The 19,005-nt window shown below is 44.6% G+C and overlaps 1 protein-coding gene across 1 annotated transcript in view; it reads left to right on the forward strand.

Annotated features, from left to right (window-relative positions):
- Positions 1-505: 505 nt before the first annotated feature.
- EIF4E1B (eukaryotic translation initiation factor 4E family member 1B) overlaps positions 506-19,005 on the forward strand; it is a 39,998-nt gene continuing 21,498 nt past the window's right edge. Inside the window, exons 1-4 of the mRNA XM_063927917.1 lie at positions 506-572; positions 2,227-2,324; positions 12,257-12,352; positions 15,134-15,197. Of these exons, the coding sequence (XP_063783987.1) occupies positions 555-572; positions 2,227-2,324; positions 12,257-12,352; positions 15,134-15,197 (276 nt within the window). The 5' untranslated portion in view covers positions 506-554. The remainder of the gene's footprint in view (positions 573-2,226; positions 2,325-12,256; positions 12,353-15,133; positions 15,198-19,005) is intronic.

Consider the following 19,005-nt stretch of genomic DNA (forward strand, 5'->3'; position numbering starts at 1 on the left):
TGAATGGGAACTAATGACTGTATCATCCAGCAGCAAATTTGTTACATATTCTGCAACATTTTCCAGATCCTCCCATTTTTTTCTACTGCAATTACCTGTGATGAATAATTAACATGATGGATTTTTTTTAAAAAACACGACCTTCTTAATTAATTCAATCAGCTCAGGTAATTGCAATAGTAGAATAAGTGGGAAGTTTAGGAGCGCTTTTTGTAAAGGGTATAAGGCAATGTTTCCTAAAGACAATCCTCTTGGCACCCTAACTGCTCTGGTTTTCAGGATATCCTTGCTTAAGCACAGGTGACTTAATTAGTATCTCAGTCACTTTTATTTAACCATCTTGTGCTCAAGCATGGGTTTTCTTAAAACCTGGTCTGTTAGAGTGCCTTGAAGACCGAGTTTGGAAAACACTGGTAGAAGGGATCATGTTGGAGAGTCTGGAAATGTACCTTACAGCCAACACAGTGTTCTATTTCTTTAAGATGTAATTATGTTCCATATATAAACTTAATTGGTGAACCTAGATTAAGCTGTCCTCTAGGATAGAAAAAAAAATGGCTGCATCTGAAGTTGTAAGTGGAACATTAGTTGTTGTTTAAACCTCAAGTATGAATACAGAAATATAATACACACATCTATATGTTCTATATGGATGAGATGGTGATAGAATAATTGATAACTTAATACTTATTATATACATGAGAATTTTATTGTTTTTACAGGGAAACTACCACTGGTTTTAGGAATAAGGAAATCCTTTAAATAAGCATGTTTTAGTGAATGTCTTCCTTAATATATTTGAGTTTTTGTTGGCTATTACACCTATAGTAATTTGCAGGTTATGGGGAATATTTACTAATGCTGCATTCAGATCGCAAATGCCGGATCCTACCCGGTAAGAGAAATGTGTACTTACCGAGTGGGATCCGGCATTTGCGCTCCGTTGCTGGCTTTCCGACCCGGCAATATACCGGGTCGGTTGCCATAGCAGCGGAGGGCGCAGCAGGGGCGGGGGTGGAGGCGGCGCTGGGAGATGAGCTCATCTCCTGCGCCTCCTCTCCCTATGCTGTGAATGGGAGCCGTGTCGCATCGGAACGGCTCCCATTCACACTGCGCCTGACCCGGTAATCAACCCGGTAATAACCCTTCTTTTTTACCGGGTTGAATTACCGGGTCAGGCGACCCGCTAATTCTGAAAAGGAGCTTTCACATCGCACACTGAACCGTTTCGACACGGCAATATGCCGTGTCGATACCGGATTTTTAGTGCGATGTGAAAGGGGTATAAGCAATATATCTTCAAAACTCAGATTTTTGCAGATCCTGCCTGACAGATACTACTCTTGCCCTTTTGAATATTGCAGGCAAAGTCTGCAAAAATCCTTTGTTTAGTAAGTATATATACACCATAGTTACAACAAACGCCTCCTTTAGCAATTGGTATACTGTTACACATTGAGGTCAGTGGAGGTGCTGGCTAGTATCCAAGCCAGATTTACACACACGCGCACGTAGGGAGTTTTGGCTATATAAATTATTAGAATATAAAGAAATGTATTAGATTAAAATAATCCTGTATGCTGACTGGACTAAATTAAAGGGTTAATTTCTAACTGGCCCATTTGTGATCATAGCTCTCGTGCACACTCATTTACTTTAAACCTGTGTCAGCTGCTCCTTTGTGTTGGTAACTGTCTCTCTTTGAAAGCCATAAATTAGCTGGCAGGTGAGCTTTAAACTAGGTAAGCTTTTTTTCTACTATGAGATAGCAGTTGCTAGGTATCCATAAAATCTGTGATAATCTGTGTAATAGAGTAGGATTTGCAGTGATATGGGGTTCCTTGATATGGACTGCAAGTTTAAATGCATTGTACAATTCATGAACTAAAACCCCGTTATGTATCCAGTTATGTATTAAGGTGAATGAAATTACTAAGCGTGCGGCGTTCTCTATTTACTTTTATTTAATAAATTCAACTTGTGTTTTACTATGAAGACTGCAATATGAAACAAAAAAAACAAAAACAGGGTTTCTTATAAACTTATATGACCTTAAACTTAGGGTAAAAGCTCTTATAGGGTACTTTGAGATTAGTTCAGCTACTAAATCCTGTGTTTGCAAAAGAACACAACAGATCTGTTTGTGTAGATGTTCTATGAACCTTCATGGATCTGTGTGTGGTGGGGACCTCTTGCTTACATTTCTATATATAATCACTCCTCTAGGTAACCATGAAGGGTCTCCAGCGGAGAGACGAGAAAAGGAAAAAGAAAAAGGAAGTGGTCGCTCTGGAACCTGTAGAGAAACATAATCTTCAGAGTCGGTAAATACAGACAGGGCTGAATCATTTAACAGTTGGCAAAAAAATACACCACCAGGGGGAGCTGTGTAAATGGTTTTTGTTACTAGCAGAAGTAAATCGGCAGGCCATATGGGAGGAAGCGATATTAACAAATTACCTCTAGAAAGCCATGTTTTATTATTCTCCGTTTTATTTAGTCATATTATGCAGTGTGTTATATATGTTGTCAGGAGGGATGTAGTGGTGATACTGCACCTGGGAAGCGGTTAAAATACAGCTAGTCAGGGTCCTGGCGGTCACAATGCCAACGCTGACTAATGGTGACATGCCACCTCCGGAATACCATCGTCACAGGCTATTCTCCCTCTGTGGGTGTCCATGACACACATGGAAGGAGAATATAACTGTGGTGAGCCACCGTGCCTGCAGCGTGGCAAGCCAACGAGAGCTTTTTAGCACTCTCCCCACTGCCGGCATACTGGTGGCTGGGATTCTGCTGTCTGTGTACTGATGGCTGGCATCTCGTATTGAACCCCTGCACCTTACCTGGTCCCAGAGGCTTGGGTGTACTTGTTACACTATATTTATTCACTGCAAGGTGCACTGGTGCAGTACCTGTCCTGGGCACCTTAAATGGTGTCTGGATCTCCAATTCCCAGCAATGCTGTACATTTTATGTAATAAAATTGCAATGATGACTGTCAAAGATTGGAAGAGCGTCTGCACTGGAGAGGGCTGAGGAGCATGAGAGTATGGCATGCATGTGGTCATTTGTCAAGCAGTGGAGAAGCTGCCTTTAGCAACCAATGAGCATCTACCTGTCATTTTATATAATGTACTTGATACACACTTCCTCAGAGCTGACTGGTTGCTAAGGGCAACCTCTCCACTGGTCTCCTCTCTTTTCACTGCTTGATAAAGGGAGAGATGACAATACTTATTACTCAGATGAGATGGGGGAACAGCAGCAAAACAGGGGTGTGTATAATATTAAACAGTTTCTTATATAGCGCAGTATATTTTGTTCAGCTTTACAATTGGAATAATCGTGATTACTCAAAACTGGGTGACAACAGACCGATACAGAGGTTGGAAAACCCTGCTGACAAGTTTACAATCTTTAGGGAAATAGGCAATGATACACCAGGATAGGTGTTTTCTATTGTATAATGGTCCAGCCAGATAACAATATCCATGTTTTCTCTCCTCATATCAAAAGCTGACTGTGCCATTGTATGTAATCATTCTGTACATATATAGATATAAAAAGCCGGTTCCGTATAAAATACATTTGAAATCGCCAGATCCACATGAAAACCACTGAAAGATTGTTCCACCTGAGGTGCATCTTACCTCACAGGATCCCCAGTCAGGCAGGTGGTAGCTGGGCAGTTCTGGCTGGGTGAGACCGAAACCCCCTCACAATACTTCGGACTCTGTGAGCTCGCTCACTGGGGAGAGGTCCCTGTCACCGGCTGAGTGCATTTATTAAGCTGGTAGCCATGGAGAGAGTATATGTATGGGGGGGGTGTATATACTGTGTATGTATGTATGTATGTATATCTCTGGCTGGGTCCACAGGATTATCCACAGGATAACATTGGGATATTGTCGAGCGACAGCGAAAATGGCACCAACACGGTCACGAGCTTTCTGGCCTCCCAGGATGCATTGGGGCCTCCACTATATAGTCCCGCCCACTGATTCAGTCAGATCAGTTTTTTGCTTGGTGCGGCAGGAAGCCGCATGGTCACAGGGCTGCTGTGAAAGCAGCCTCAAGTTTTCATTACTTTATTTTTATAGACTTACTGTTTTTGTTTGAGCGACTTCTCTTAACAGCGTCTTAAACGTGTATTAGAGTCGCTCCAACAACTCCCCACCGGGTCGCAACAACGCTTACCTTCGCGGTACAGTGCTGTCTCGACGGGCGTCTGTGTCGGATGTTCTAGCAGGTCCAGCAGACGTTACCAGGCTGTGGCCGGAGCATGGGGAGACAGTGAGTATATGGACTTCCTCTTACTAGAGGGGTCAGGACACAGCTACGCTGATTTGGTGGAGACTACAAACAGCGTGTTGATGCGCCGAACATCTCGAGTGTGACAGCGCTACGCTCCGGGGATCATAGGCGCCAGGACTAGGTGAGGCTGCGATCCTGGGAGTTTAAGTCAACAGGGGGTTTCAGATGCTCTCCTGGCCGTCCCTCCTCCGAGTTCATGGCCAGTTCCCGCGGGTCTCTCGTTTCATGAACTGAATGACCTCACTTCCGGCTCAGACGCTACCACGAGGGTACTCGGTCGCAGCTTAGACGCTGCGGTTGTGTACACTGGATATAAACCCGCCCAGACCGAGTCGCAGGCCTTTAGTGTCTGCATGCACGTGGAGTCGCTCAGCGTCCGTGTCCGTTGGTGAGCGTCCGTGTCCGTTATCAGTTACCAAGAGCGGCAGTGTACACCAGTAGCGTCTGAATCCACTCAGCGTCTTTGCTTGGATATGGAAGTGTGGTGAGTCTCCCTGTATCCCGCTCCCTGGAGGCAGGGTATACAGTACTAAAAATTCCTTCTACTTCTTAGTGTGCACTGTTAATTTTTAGTACCTATTGCATATGAGACCTGTATATTACTGTGTTTTCTGCATGTTATGTTGAAAAAGAACCAGTTAAACAGAAGTACAAATTTCCTACTTATGTATAAGTTATTATGGAGGTTGTATTCTCATATGACAATGTCTAATGCTTTAACATGTGACTGACTGCTAGTATGTGTGCTGACTTTTCTGTGTAATGTCAGTCCTGTTCTGACCCTCAAATCAGGTGCACTGTGGTCAGATTGATTTCACCTCTATATACTGATTATAGGGTGTGGTTCAGTCACAAAATTGTGTAGTCAATATCAGAAAAAATGTCTGTGAGCGGCAAAAGTGATGAGGAGAATTTGTCAAACACTCCTACAGCCCTAACATGCTTATCTTGTAAGTCAGGGGTAATTGATATGATTCAATTGGTCACTTATGAGGGTTTGTGTGCAAACTGTTTCGCTTTTCAGCGAAGTAAAAAACAGGAGTTAGTTCAACCTCCAGTAGAGCCACCATGGAATATGTTCGCAAAGACTCTGTCTTCAATAGCGGACAGGTTAGCTCCAGTAGCACCACCTCAGGGGTTAGGTTACACTATGAACCCATACATGCAGCTCCCTTCCTATGGTTTGGTTCCAGTAGCCTCTACAAGCAACCACGGGGTAGGTAAGACTAAGACAGATACGTCTGTATGGCAGACTACACAAGAGGATACATCGGATGATGATGCGGAAACAATAGATTCAACTCCGTATGATGATCAGTCGCAGAGCTTTAGTTCAGATGATGTAGCTGAACTCATTAATGCAGTAAAGGCTGTGCTTTCTCTGGAAGAACCAGCCAAGACAGCGTTAAAAGCAAAAGCACCTGTATTCAAACGAACAAAGTCAGTGAAAGCTGAATTTCCAGCGTCAGAGGAGTTGACGGAAATGATGGATGAGTCTTGGGCAGCGCCCGGTAAAAAGTATAAGATTCCTAGGAGATGGGATTCTTATTATCCATTTCCTGCTGGAGATTGTTCGAAGAGAGAAGTTCCTCCAAAAGTAGATGCACATGTTCTGCGACTCGTGCACAAATCTGCTTTGCCACTGTCATCTACCTCTTTGAATGATGTCACAGACAGGAGGGTAGAGAGCCTATTGAAAAATATTTTTTTTCTTGTGGGTGCAGTGGTAAGACCTGCTATGGCTTCGGCCTGGGTAGCAAAGGCAATGGGCGAATGGATAGAGGAACTAGAGAATTACATCCCCTCTCCTACTAGGGAGCAAGAGGATCGTCTTTGCTGTTTAAGACAATCTGCCCAGTATTTAGAAGAAGCAGCCATTGATGTAGGCACTGTTGCTTCTAAAGCTTCAGCCCTGGCAGTAGTCGCTCGCAGAGCAGTCTGGCTACGGACCTGGAAGGCAGATGCGGAGTCCAAGAAGGAATTGGAAGCATTGCCTTTCATGGGTAATATATTATTTGGAAAACCTTTATCGGATATCCTAGAGTCAGAGGCTGAATCGAAGAAGGTCAGATTTCCGGCTACCTACAACCCTAAGTCCAAGGGTTTAAAATTTCGCTCATTTCGCTGGCAAAGCAAAGCGAAAGGTAAAGAGGAGCCTAAACAACCCCAGTTTAAATCCAGGGGTAAGAAGCAGTGGGCTAGCAAAAAGCCAGCTTCCAAACCTGAACAAAAGCCCTCAGCCTGAAGAGACGGGCCTCCGCCTGGAGGATTCCAGGGTTGGGGGCCGACTCCTGCAATTTGCACACACATGGCAACAGTCAACAACAGATGCCTGGGTGCAGAAGGTAGTATCTCAGGGGTATGGGTTCCCATTCACGAGGCAGCCTCCTCAAAGATTTTTTTGCACCAGCCCGTCTCGTATAGAGTCGAAGGCCAATGCCCTGCAAGAAGCAGTCCAAAAATTACTGCAGTCAGGTGTGATTGTCCCAGTACCTCCATCACAAAAGGGACAGGGGTATTACTCCAATCTGTTTCTAATCCAGAAACCAAATGAGTCATATCGACCAATTCTAAATCTGAAGATGTTGAACAATTACATATGGATCCCGAAGTTCCACATGGAGACGTTACGCTCCATAATGTTGGCTATGGAACCGGGAGACTATATGGTATCTCTGGATGTGCGGGATGCTTACCTACATGTGCCTATAGCACTATCACATCAGTGTTACCTCAGGTTTGCCATCCTCAAGGAACACTTCCAGTTCCAAGCTCTGCCCTTCGGGCTAGCTACAGCACCCAGGGTGTTTACCAAGATCATGGTGGTTATGGCAGCTTGTCTGCGCAAACAAGGGATAAGGATATTCCCATACCTAGACGACCTATTAATCTTAGCACAGTCGCAAGATTTACTGTTGAGCCATCTCCAACAGACGATAGTTTGTTTACAGAGACACGGGTGGCTCATAAATTGGGAGAAGTCGTCCCTGAATCCATCACAGCGGATGGTTCATTTGGGAGCCATATTGGATTCAGACCTGCAGAGAGTTCTCTTACCAGAGAAGAAAATAGTCAAGGTGCAGGTCATGGCTCAGGAAGCGTTGCAAGCCCAGACAATGTCAGTCCATGCAGCAATGCGGCTGTTGGGTCTGATGGTATCAACGTTCGACATGGTGGAATATGCGCAATTCCACTCCAGACCATTGCAACATCTCATTTTGACAAAATGGAACGGAAATCATCAAACAATAAAGAAGCAGATGATAAAGATTCCAGTAAATGTAAAAAGGTCTCTAGCATGGTGGCTACAGACAGACCATTTAAACAAGGGGAGACCCTTTTGGATAAAAGAGTGGCAAGTCCTGACGACAGATGCCAGCCTGCAAGGTTGGGGGGCGGTACTCGGAAGCCTATGGTTCCAGGGAAAATGGACCGCAAGGGAAAGTCGCCTGCCGATAAATCTGTTAGAAATAAGAGCCATTTACTTGGCCCTAGTTCAGGCAAAGGACAATCTACAAGGAAGACCAGTCCAGATCCGCTCAGACAATGCGACGGCAGTAGCATACCTAAATCATCAAGGAGGGACTCGCAGCAAGAGTCTGATGGAGGACGTAACTCCCATTCTAAAGTGGGCAGAACTCCATCTCCCAGCATTGTCAGCAGTATTTGTCCCGGGTGTACTAAATTGGGAAGCGGATTTTCCTTAGTCGGCACACCATTCAGGAAACCGAGAAGTGTTTCAAACACTGGTGAACAGATGGGGTCTACCGGAGATAGACCTTATGGCGTCTTGTCTAAACAACAAAGTTCTGAGGTACGGATCAAGAACAAGGGACCCAGGAGCAGTCCTGGTAGACGCACTGTCAGTAGAATGGAGGTTTCAGCTGGCATATCTGTTCCCTCCAATATCTGTTACCCAGAGTAGTGAGAAAGATAACAGGCAAAAGGAGCAATCATTCTAATAGCTCCAGCTTGGCCAAGAAGGCATTGGTACACAGATCTGTGGAGAATGTCCATGGAAGCACCGATACTGCTCCCTCAACGTTCAGATCTGTTAATGCAGGGTCCTTGTTGTCAGTCATCTGGATCGCCTGTCTTTGACGACGTGGCTGTTGAAACCTCTATCTTAGAGGCTAAAGGATTTTCAAAGCAAGTAATCCAAACCATGCTTAGAGCAAGAAAGCCTTCTTCGGCCCGTGTATATCATAGAATATGGCAAGCCTATATTCATTGGTGTTCTGGAAAAAATTACAATCCAAGAGCCTTTAAAGTAGCTAGAATTTTGGATTTTCTGCAGGCAGGATTGGATAAGGGGTTGAAGGTTGCTTCCTTGAGGGTGCAAGTCTCAGCGTTGACTGTATGGTTTCAGCAGAAGATTGCTGACCTACAGGATGTACGTACTTTTTTCCAAGGAGTAGTACATATTCAACCTCCATTTGTTCCTCCTGCAGCTCCCTGGGATTTGAATTTAGTTCTTAAATGTCTCCAGGGTCCTTTGTTTGAACCACTTGAGAGAGCAGATCTTAAGTGGTTAACGGTTAAAGTTCTTTTTTTACTGGCAATGGCGTCAGCCAGAAGAGTGTCAGATTTAGGAGCATTATCATGTAAGTCTCCTTTCCTAAGTTTTTTTCCAGACAGAGCAGTTCTCAGAACGAGATCTAGTTATCTTCCAAAGGTGGTATCAAAGTTTCACCTGAATGAAGAGATTGTAGTCCCAGCTTTTCAGGTATCGGGACTATCTGCGGGAGAAGCGTCGCTGGACGTGGTCCGGGCTTTAAGAATCTACATAGATCGTACTAGTGCCATCAGGAAAACAGATTCTCTCTTCATCCTCTACGGATTCCATAGAAGAGGATGGCCTGCTAGTAAACACACGCTGGCGAGATGGCTCCGAATGGTAATATCTGAAGCTTATTCTCATGCAGATCTCCCTATTCCGGCTAATGTCTCTGCTCACTCTACACGTAAGGTAGGTCCTTCTTGGGCAGCACAACAGGGTGCATCAGCAGAACAGATATGTAAGGCAGCCACATGGTCTTCCATAAACACATTCATCAGACATTATGCCTTGGATACTTTTGCCTCTCATGACGCAGACTTCGGGCGAAAGGTCCTCCTGTGCAATCAGGAGCGTCCCCACCACTAAAATGGCTTTGGGAATCCCACTGTTATCCTGTGGATAATCCTGTGGACCCAGCCAGAGAAATGAACGTTATGGTAAGAACTTACCGTTGATAACGTGATTTCTCTTATGTCCACAGGGATCCCACCCAGACGCATCTGATTTGAGGATCTAGACAAACACTAAAAACCTCTTCCTTCTTGTATGGAAGGGTGTGCATGTGTGTTCTTATCGCCTGTACAGGTCTCTACCTAATGTTCCTGCCTATAATTGCTGTGGAAAGAACTGATCTGACTGAATCAGTGGGCGGGACTATATAGTGGAGGCCCCAATGCATCCTGGGAGGCCAGAAAGCTCGTGACCGTGTTGGTGCCATTTTCGCTGTCGCTCGACAATATCCCAATGTTATCCTGTGGATACCTGTGGACATAAGAGAAATCACGTTATCAACGGTAAGTTCTTACCATAACGTGTGTGTGTGTGTATATGTATATATATATAATATTTCTGCACAACTTCCTCAGGTCTATACTGTACCAGATCCTACCACAACATGGGCTGCCAATTAGGAGCAAAATGCTTCAATCAAGAATCCCCTTAAATCTTGATGTGACAAACAAGACATAATTACAAGAAAACCCCTGGCGCACTCTGTGTCACAAGTTAATAGGTTAATGCTATCTGAAGATGGCATTCACCCAGACATCCAAGATACACAGATCTATGCTTTGAAAATCTAACATACTGTTTTCATAGAAAATGATGGGGGCTGTTGGTGACCGGAAAGCAGGGAATCTTTCCTATTTTATTTTTATTTTTTTCCAGCCCTTAAACGCAGGGAAACTGCAGTTTCTGAGTATTTATTTAAAGGGCAGAATTGTTTGATAACTATGCCCCTATGTGTTGATGCTAATCGCTTTGAGGGCCTAATTCCTGTTTGTATGCAAACTCGATGGTCTGCTTACAAATATGATGTTTAGGGGTCTGCACAGTTGCAAGTCCTATTCTGCACATGTGTAAAACAGGTCTTGTGATCGTGCTCACAGCCCTATGCATGATTGACATGGGGCCTAATTCAGACCTGATCGCAGCACTAAATTTGTTAGCTAATGGGCAAAACCATGTGCACTGCAGGTGGGGCAGATATAACATGTGCAGAGTTAGATTTGGGTGTGGTGTGTTCAAACTGAAATCTAAATTGCAGTGTAAAAATAAAGCAGCCAGTATTTACCCTGCACAGAAACAAAATAACCCACCCAAATCTAACTCTCTCTGCACATGTTATATCTGCCCCCCATCCTACAGTGCACATGGTTTTGCCCATTAGCTAACAAATTTGCTGCTGCGATCAAGTCTGAATTAGGCCCATGGTGCAGTGTTTTGAGGGGTGGGGCGGCACCTGATACCATTCTTCAAAACGGGGTGGTGTCTGCCTTGTTTTGAAGGCATTATGGGTCCAGGGTCTGCGTCGTTGGACAAAAACTTACTGGAACCTGGTGTCTGGATCTGACGGCCAGCCCGAGTAAGCTTCAGCTTTACGTGGGTTGGCTGGTGCCAAAAAAACTAACTGATGGTGATCTGACGCTGCATCCTCAGACTCTGCACTCGGATCCTCTCTAATGCAAACAGGAGGAGTCAATCTTATACAGACTCCTCCTACTAAATTCAAATTTTAATGACTTGTGGCTGTGCAATCCCTTACAAACATGAATCGGGGCCAGATACAGAAAGTTTTACTCCTTCTACTTATGTACATCAAGAGCATGGTCTGGGGAAGTTGTCCATGTGGTGAGGTTTTGCTGTACACCAGCAGCCTAATGCTGCCCACAAAAGGTTTAAGTAAAACACAGTGTAGTGACTTCCACGTAGGGATATGTTCTGTAACCCATCGGGGCTCCAGCAACGCTTCTCCATCTGGTCCACATTTGATTATAGCAAATGCCACACTATTTTTTCACCTCTTGTGAAACTGACCCAGGCTGCCATCCCCATACACGTTTATGTGGAAGACTGAAAGCAGTGGAAAAAGAGGTACCACAGTAGAAATGGGTGAATGTCAGAGCAAGAACTTACAAATAGACCTTAGTGTAACATCCAAGAGCGTCACCTCTGACCATCTTCATACTGCTGATATTTGTAAACCCAAAACTCACGTTCTTCCCCTTTTTTTTTTTTTTTTTTTTTTTTTTTTTTTTTTTTTTAATTAAAGCATTCTAGCACTAAACTTCTCACGCTAGCTAATTACATACATACCATCACACCTCCTTATGGTCTGTTGGACCTTACAGTGGGCACTCAAAGAGTTCTGAAACTTTGGGAAAATACAACTCTTTATGGTGTCTAGAATTCTTTCTCAAAGCATGGGTATTATATATTGTCTGGTTATTGTTTGACTCAGAAGTGTATATGCCCACAAATGAATGCTTTAAAGAGGATGGGAGCTTCACAAAACAAAAAAAATGGTTTAACACAGCTGCCTTTAATGTGTACCCTTCTCTATTGTCGATGCAAATACTTATTTTTCAGTAATATGAAATGCAGTTTGCCATGTCATTGTCAGCTGCTGGAATGGCTACATGTGGCTTTGCACTTTGTTACCTTTTTGTACTTTCTAATACTGCTACCAAATAGATTCAGCTGCAGCACTGCTTACCTGTCCCCTCTTCAACTTTATTTTCTATGCCCCACTAAAGTTTCTTACTGCATTGGGCCTGGAGATTGGTGATGGACTGGGATTTGAGGCATTCATAATGTTGGCACAAGGTTTCTTTAGTGCTTGAAATTCTATTGAATTAGTGTCTATCCTTTCTGTAGATGGGCACTATGGTTCTTCAAAAATGTCAAAAGCCAACCATGGCAGTGTAACCTACGCCTTGTTACAACATTCAACACTGTGGAAGACTTCTGGGCGTGAGTATAGCAACCATACATACATACATACATACATACATACATACATACATACATACATACATACATACATACATACATACATACATACTATTGATCTCTTCCTGCTGCACTGGTAAAAGAAACTGAAGAAAGTTTAATCTCATTATATCCCTGAAACCTTCTGGTAGTAGCTGCATAAGTATTGGGCACCAATAACTGCCTAATATCATACTTTGTACTCCTTTAGAATTTATCGCAGGGGGCAGATGTTTTGAGCCTGAAGAAGGGATAAAGCAATAAGTGGAAGGTGATAACGCACCAGCCAATCAGCTCTAATATGTAAATTGACAGGAGCTGACTGGCTGGTGCGTTATCACCTTGCACTTACAGTATCACTGCTTTATCCCTTCTCCAGGCTTAATACATGATAGGGGTGCGTGGGTTGTTCTTTTGTGTGAAATCCTGGGAAGGTGGGTGTGCCTCACAGGGAATTCCGTACTCACAAGCCATGACCTCGTTTCAGCATGCTGGGGGCATGGAGTACAAGTCTGGTGCGAGACAGGGTGAGTGCATACGCGCACGCAGGGGGGGTTTCCGAGTACCTGGAAACCCCCCCTGCCCGCCGATCCATTGCGCAGCTCACGTATTTATTTTTTTACTCACATTTCGGGTGTGGGGAGAGATGGTGCGGAGCAGGCAACAGCTGTCTGCTCTCCACACCGACAGAGAGGCTGGGAGACTGTAGGGGGAGCTGCAGCGTCAGCCCCTCTAAGGAAGTTCCCATGGGGCACTGCATGAGACCTGCTGCCGGGACTGGAGTCGCTGATGTTCCCCGGAGGCACTTTAAGAGAGACAGGTGTGTCTCGCGGCGGGAGGAGGGGGACGGGGGACAGCGGGTTGTGATCTTTAATAAATTATGCATACTTGTGCTGGGTCTGGTATGGCACAGGGTGAGAGTCTGTGGGGCAGATGTTGTGAGTGACAGGGTGAGAGAGTCTGTAACCAAGACTGGGCAGAGCACCCCCCCCCCCCACTTCAATGCACTCTCCGCACTTCATCACATCACAGCTTCCCCAACTCCATTATACACCTCACACGACAGAAGACCCCCCCTACCCCCAGATAGAGCATCAGGGGCGATGGCTTCTCCTTGTCACTGTGCCGGGTACGGGCAGCGTCAGGACCTGGCAGCAGTCGCTCCTCTGAGGGGAGGTAAGAGTGTTAGGGGTAACCTCTCAGCAACCCCTAATATCATACACCCCCGCCGCTGCTCCGCTCTTGATATGCGGCCAGCTGCCTGGTGACTGGGTGCTGGGTCACGCGCTAATGGGTTCGGGGCCACATGCAACCTGCGGCCCCACAGCCCTTGCAGCTATAGTGATCCTAAATGACAGGGGGGCACGTGCCTGGGTGCCCCCCCTCTGAATCCGCCACTGACGAGCCCGCAAGGGGATGTTCTGCTCGCCCTGCTGCCGGCATACTGGCAGCTGTGATGCTGCGGTCAGTATGTCGATGGCCGGCATCCCAGCCTCCAGTTCATCATACTGAATACCTTCTAGTAGCCGTTTATTACTCTTGTAAATGTTTGGCTGTGTTGTAATGGTGATTGTACTCCACATATTCATTTGAATATAATATCTGGCACTCAAAGTGGAAAAAACTTTTGCCTACCCCTGATTTATACCTATGGTACTAAAGGGCATTTGTACTCTGATCCAGATTATAGGCAGGGCAGCCGCCAAGGGGCGAGTGTGGAAAACATTGGACTGGCCCACTCTGCACCCTACCTGACCATCGCCCGGCTGCAGAGCAGTGCCGCGATGCACGGGTGAAGGTGGCAGGGCCTAATGCTGTGAAATGCTCACCCCATCAGAGACCTGTGCTGAAACAGGTAGTCTCTCTCTTGCTCCCCTTTTGCTCTCTCGTTTCTCCCTCACACTCTTGCTCCCCTTTCTCTCATTCCCTCTTTCCCTGACACTCACTCCTGCTTGCTCACCTCTGTGGCACCTTCTGCTCTCCCACTCGCTCCCCCTCCCTCTCCCTAACACTGTCTCTCTCTCTCCCTCCCCTGACACACCCTCTCTTGATCCTGTCTGCCTCCCCCCTTTTGGTAGTCTTTCTTTCATTCCCTTTTTCCCTGACACCCTCACTCTACTCTCTTGCCACCGCTTGCTCCCCTCTTTCTCCATGTCACATGCTCTGATGCCCTTTCTCTCATTCCCTGACCCTCAACACCCTCTCTCCCTGACCCCTTCTTTCATGCTCTCTCCCTGACGCGCGCTCTCCCCCTCCCTGACGCGCTATCTTACACTCTCCCCCCCCCCCCCCCCCCCCCCAACCTTTTCCTCTCTTGCTCCCCTCTTTCCCTTTTTCACTGACCCCCTCCCCCTCTCTGACACTCACTTCCCTAAAGGGCAGAGTCCATTTTATGGTGGGGGCCTCAACACCTTTGTTGGCCAGAGGCCCCCACTACCCTTAATCCAGCCTTGAAGAGAGAAATGGAGAGAGAGAGAGATAACGTACCAACCAGCTCCTGTCACTTTTTTTTCAAACACTACCTGTAACATGGCAGTTAGGAGCTGATTGGTTGGTACTTTCTCTCGACAGTTTAGCTCTTCTCTTGTTTGGAATATTTGATACTGTGGCTCTGGAAGTTTAATTATACTACTATGTTAATAACCTATTTGCAAATGTAACTTGGTCTACAGATAAAATACTGTACTAAATAAATGTATATGCATTGTATGATCTGAATGCTTCCAATAATGCCTTGCTAACATAACCTGATTTCAATCTCAGGCTCTATACACATATCCAGCTTGCAAGTAAACTGTCCTCTGGCTGTGACTACTCCATCTTTAAGGTGAGATGGCTGTTTGTTTCTACTGCAGTGGGGATTTAAACTGGTTTCTTCACTGGGGTCATGAATTCAGTTTTGGACCTGACTCTACGAGTGTACACTTCCTCTACACTCTCTCTGTGCTTGGGTTTCCACCCACCCTCAAAACCTACAGTAGCGCGTGTTGCTGTATCCCCTTAAGGGTAACAAGATTAAGAAAATAAACTCCAATGCACAGGTGTATATAGGGAGTGTTCAGCATGTGTCATTCCAGTTGTTGCAGAACTACACATCAGAATACCTTGCCACAGTCTTGTTAGTCTGGAATTTTAAAACTGTGGCAGGGCATGCTGGGATGTGTAGCTGTTGAGCACTCCTGCTGTAAATGTTCCAGTGTTCTTGGTGCCTGTCTCTTTATTGCAGGACAATTGGTTCAATGGTGATGAGTGTAGTGATGGTAATAGTAGTAAAGTATGTGGTTGATTTAGAAAGAATGTAACAAGCTGTGTTAATTTCCTAAAGAAGGTAGATGGTAAAAATAAAGTGCAATAAAATATAAGCAAAATTAAACAATAAATGTGGATGGCTAAAAACTGTATTCCATGCATATTAAATCCAAAAGGAAAAGTTACTGCCTCAGAGACTTGGTATAGTCTGGGATGGTCAGAAAAAAATCACTCAATTCCCCTATTTGGGGAGAATGAGGAAGATTATAGTAGAATGTGCACCATTAAGGGGTGTGTCATACTCTGATCAAAGGGCGTGTCTAGCTCTACATGTGGATGTGTCTATGCTTAAATGCTTTTTGCAAGATATTTCTATATAACATTTGTAACCATATATTTTGGGAAATACTAACATTGCTACGTGTAATATGGGGTTTCTTATTTGCAACTATTCGCTGTGATACTCCTTTTCTTCTCATTCAGGACATTATACATGATAAATGTGATGCCTATGCAACAAGTTCCAAATGTAATTTGACCTTATGTGAAAGCATTTAAGTGTGTTTTTTAGTTTATTAAATATTTTATTGTAAACACTGGACTGTCTGCAGCTTGTATGTATGTATTCCATACCATTTTACATCCTTCACAACATTATGGACACCAGATATTGTAAACAAATGTGTTTTAAATATTAACTGCTAAAAATTTTTACCCCAAGTCAAAGCACACACTAGCACGCTGTGAATCACCACACACCAGAACAGATAAGACACTGTGTGATCATGCCCTGCTGTCTATCCTGCCTTGGGGTTCCACAAGGCAGGGAAATGAGTCGACTCCTGAAAAGCTAGAGCAAATCACTGTACTTGCAAAGAAACTCCTTAGTGGCATCCCTGGCAGGCTGAGTTGAACTGTAGCGAAGAATCCTGGAGATTTGATATACTAATTAATCTCTGACACGGGCACCTACTGTATCCAGGCAACTGAGGTAAGCTTATATGGGGATTATGTGCCCCCATGACACATTGCTAATGTTTTTAATGTACAGTAGAAAGGATTCTTAAGTGAGCAATAGACTGTGCTTTCCAAAAATTACTCACATCTTGGGTAGTAATCATATGGAAAGGAGAAAAAAAAGTCTAGTGCATTACCTCCAAATAAAAAGGCATTTTACTATGCACACACAGAATCAAATAAAACATGGGTCCATAAGGATAAATGACTGGATATCCTACCAGAAGATGGTAGAGAATTCAGCCTGGGCTTATAGTGGTCCAGATTTGGATAACTGGAACCATAGGAAAACTAGGGGTCTGGTGGGTAACTAACAATCACAGGTAACGCCTCTAATACGTTTTAGCAATATCAATGCAGAGTCTCTATGGGGCTGGAAAGACTTCCTTTTGGATTTAATATGCATTGTTTAATCCCAATGACTTTTGGCGGAGCTACTATTATGCTGTTTTAGCCATCCACATTTATTGTGTGTATGTACCACTGTTGTGGCTGTGGTGATATCATTTTAGGTTTTAGTCTGAGGCTGCAGTATTTCTTTCATTCACTAGGGGACACTGGAAGCTTTAGTGGGATAGAGACTTGGTTGCTGGGAGATGGCACATGTTAATTTTATGAAAGTGTGTAGCTCCTTCCCCTCTAGTCACCATCCCCCAGTTAAAAAAAAAAAAAAAAAAATGTTCCATGGGAGTAAGGCACACTGGAGCTTGATGCAGTGGGGCAGATGTATTAAGCCTGGAGACGGCATAAGGAATGGATAAACCAGTGATGAGTGCAAGGTGATAAACGCACCAGCCAATCGGCTCCTAACTGTTAATTTACATATGGGAGCTGATTGGCTGGTGCGTTTATCACCTTGCACTCATCACTTCCTTATGCCTTCTCCATGTTAATACATCTGCCCCAGTAACTAAATGTTAAGAATTTTTTATTTTTTTTTACCTTTCCCTGCTTTAAGGTAGGGATCCACAAAGCCTCTGCGATACAACAGAAGCCTGCCGCACCTACTGAAAGGTGCTAATGGCTCTCCAACAGCACGAGTACAACAGCGCTGTGAATACTGCTTCCATAGTTGCCAATTCAGCTTATAACAAGCGAAATTGGGCTTGGGTTTTTTTTTTTCCAAGTTGCTTTATTTTTTTGATGGTTGCTTGTTTTTGGGCTTATTTTTTTGGCTGCTTGTTTTTGGGCTTTTTTTTTTATTTTATTTTTTTAAAGGTACCACTGGCACCGACCATCAGAGGTAGTCATTCATACAGTAATTCAACAGATACCCACAGAGACATAGGTGACAAGCTGTGGATGAATAGATTAATTGGAGGGTCTTAAATTGTGTCAAATGGCTGTGCAGTGACAGTGAAAAGATGATAGTAAGCAAGTGCTTTTCTGCAAGATAAGGAGATTGTTCAGAGTTTGTCGCAGATTTTGCTATTTTAGCAAAATCTGCGATCACCAAAATCGCACGCTGGGGGCCACCCAAAACAGGGCAAGGCCACCCAGCATGTGTGGTCAGTGGCAAACGCAGGATTTGCATGGGGGGGGGGTTCCAGAACTGGGCGGAGCCAATCACGGGGGTGGGGACTGAGGTGACCCAGTATATGCTGGGTCCGTAAAACTAGTGTGTCTGTGTGCATATATATACATATATCTACACACACATACATACATACATACATACATACATACATACATACATACATATATACATATACATATACATATACACACACACACACACACACACACACACACACACACACACGTGGTCTTCAGTATGCCGGCGGTCGGGCTCCCGGCAACCAGCATACCGGCGCCGGGAGCCTGACCGCCGGCATACCGACACTTATTCTCCCTCGTGGGGGTCCACGACCCCCCTGGAGGGAGAATAGAATAGTGTGGCGTGCGTAGCGTGGCGAGCGTAGCGAGCCCGCAAGGGGCTCATTTGCACTCGCCACACTGTTGGTAAGCCGGCGGCCGGCCTCCCGCCGGTATGCTGGTCGCCGGGAGGCCGGCCGCCGGGAGATCGTAGTGAACCCATATACACATATACATAGCATATTAAGTGTGTGTGTGTACACATATACATAGCATATTAAGTGTGTGTGTGTGTGTGTATATATATATATATATATATATATATATATATATATATATATATATATATATATATATGTACATGTGTATATATGTAGGCACATGGATATATATATATGTACTATAATTAATAAAGTAAACTTTTATTGCACTTGCAAGTGCCACCAGGAAGACTGCAGGCTGCAGAGGACGCTAGACAGTCATTAATAATACTCATGCAGCTAAAAAAAAAAAAAAAAAAAAAATTTTTTTTTTTTTTTTTTTAGTGGAGGGGG

Source organism: Pseudophryne corroboree, chromosome 6 (assembly GCF_028390025.1).
Source record: "Pseudophryne corroboree isolate aPseCor3 chromosome 6, aPseCor3.hap2, whole genome shotgun sequence".
NCBI lineage: Eukaryota > Metazoa > Chordata > Amphibia > Anura > Myobatrachidae > Pseudophryne > Pseudophryne corroboree.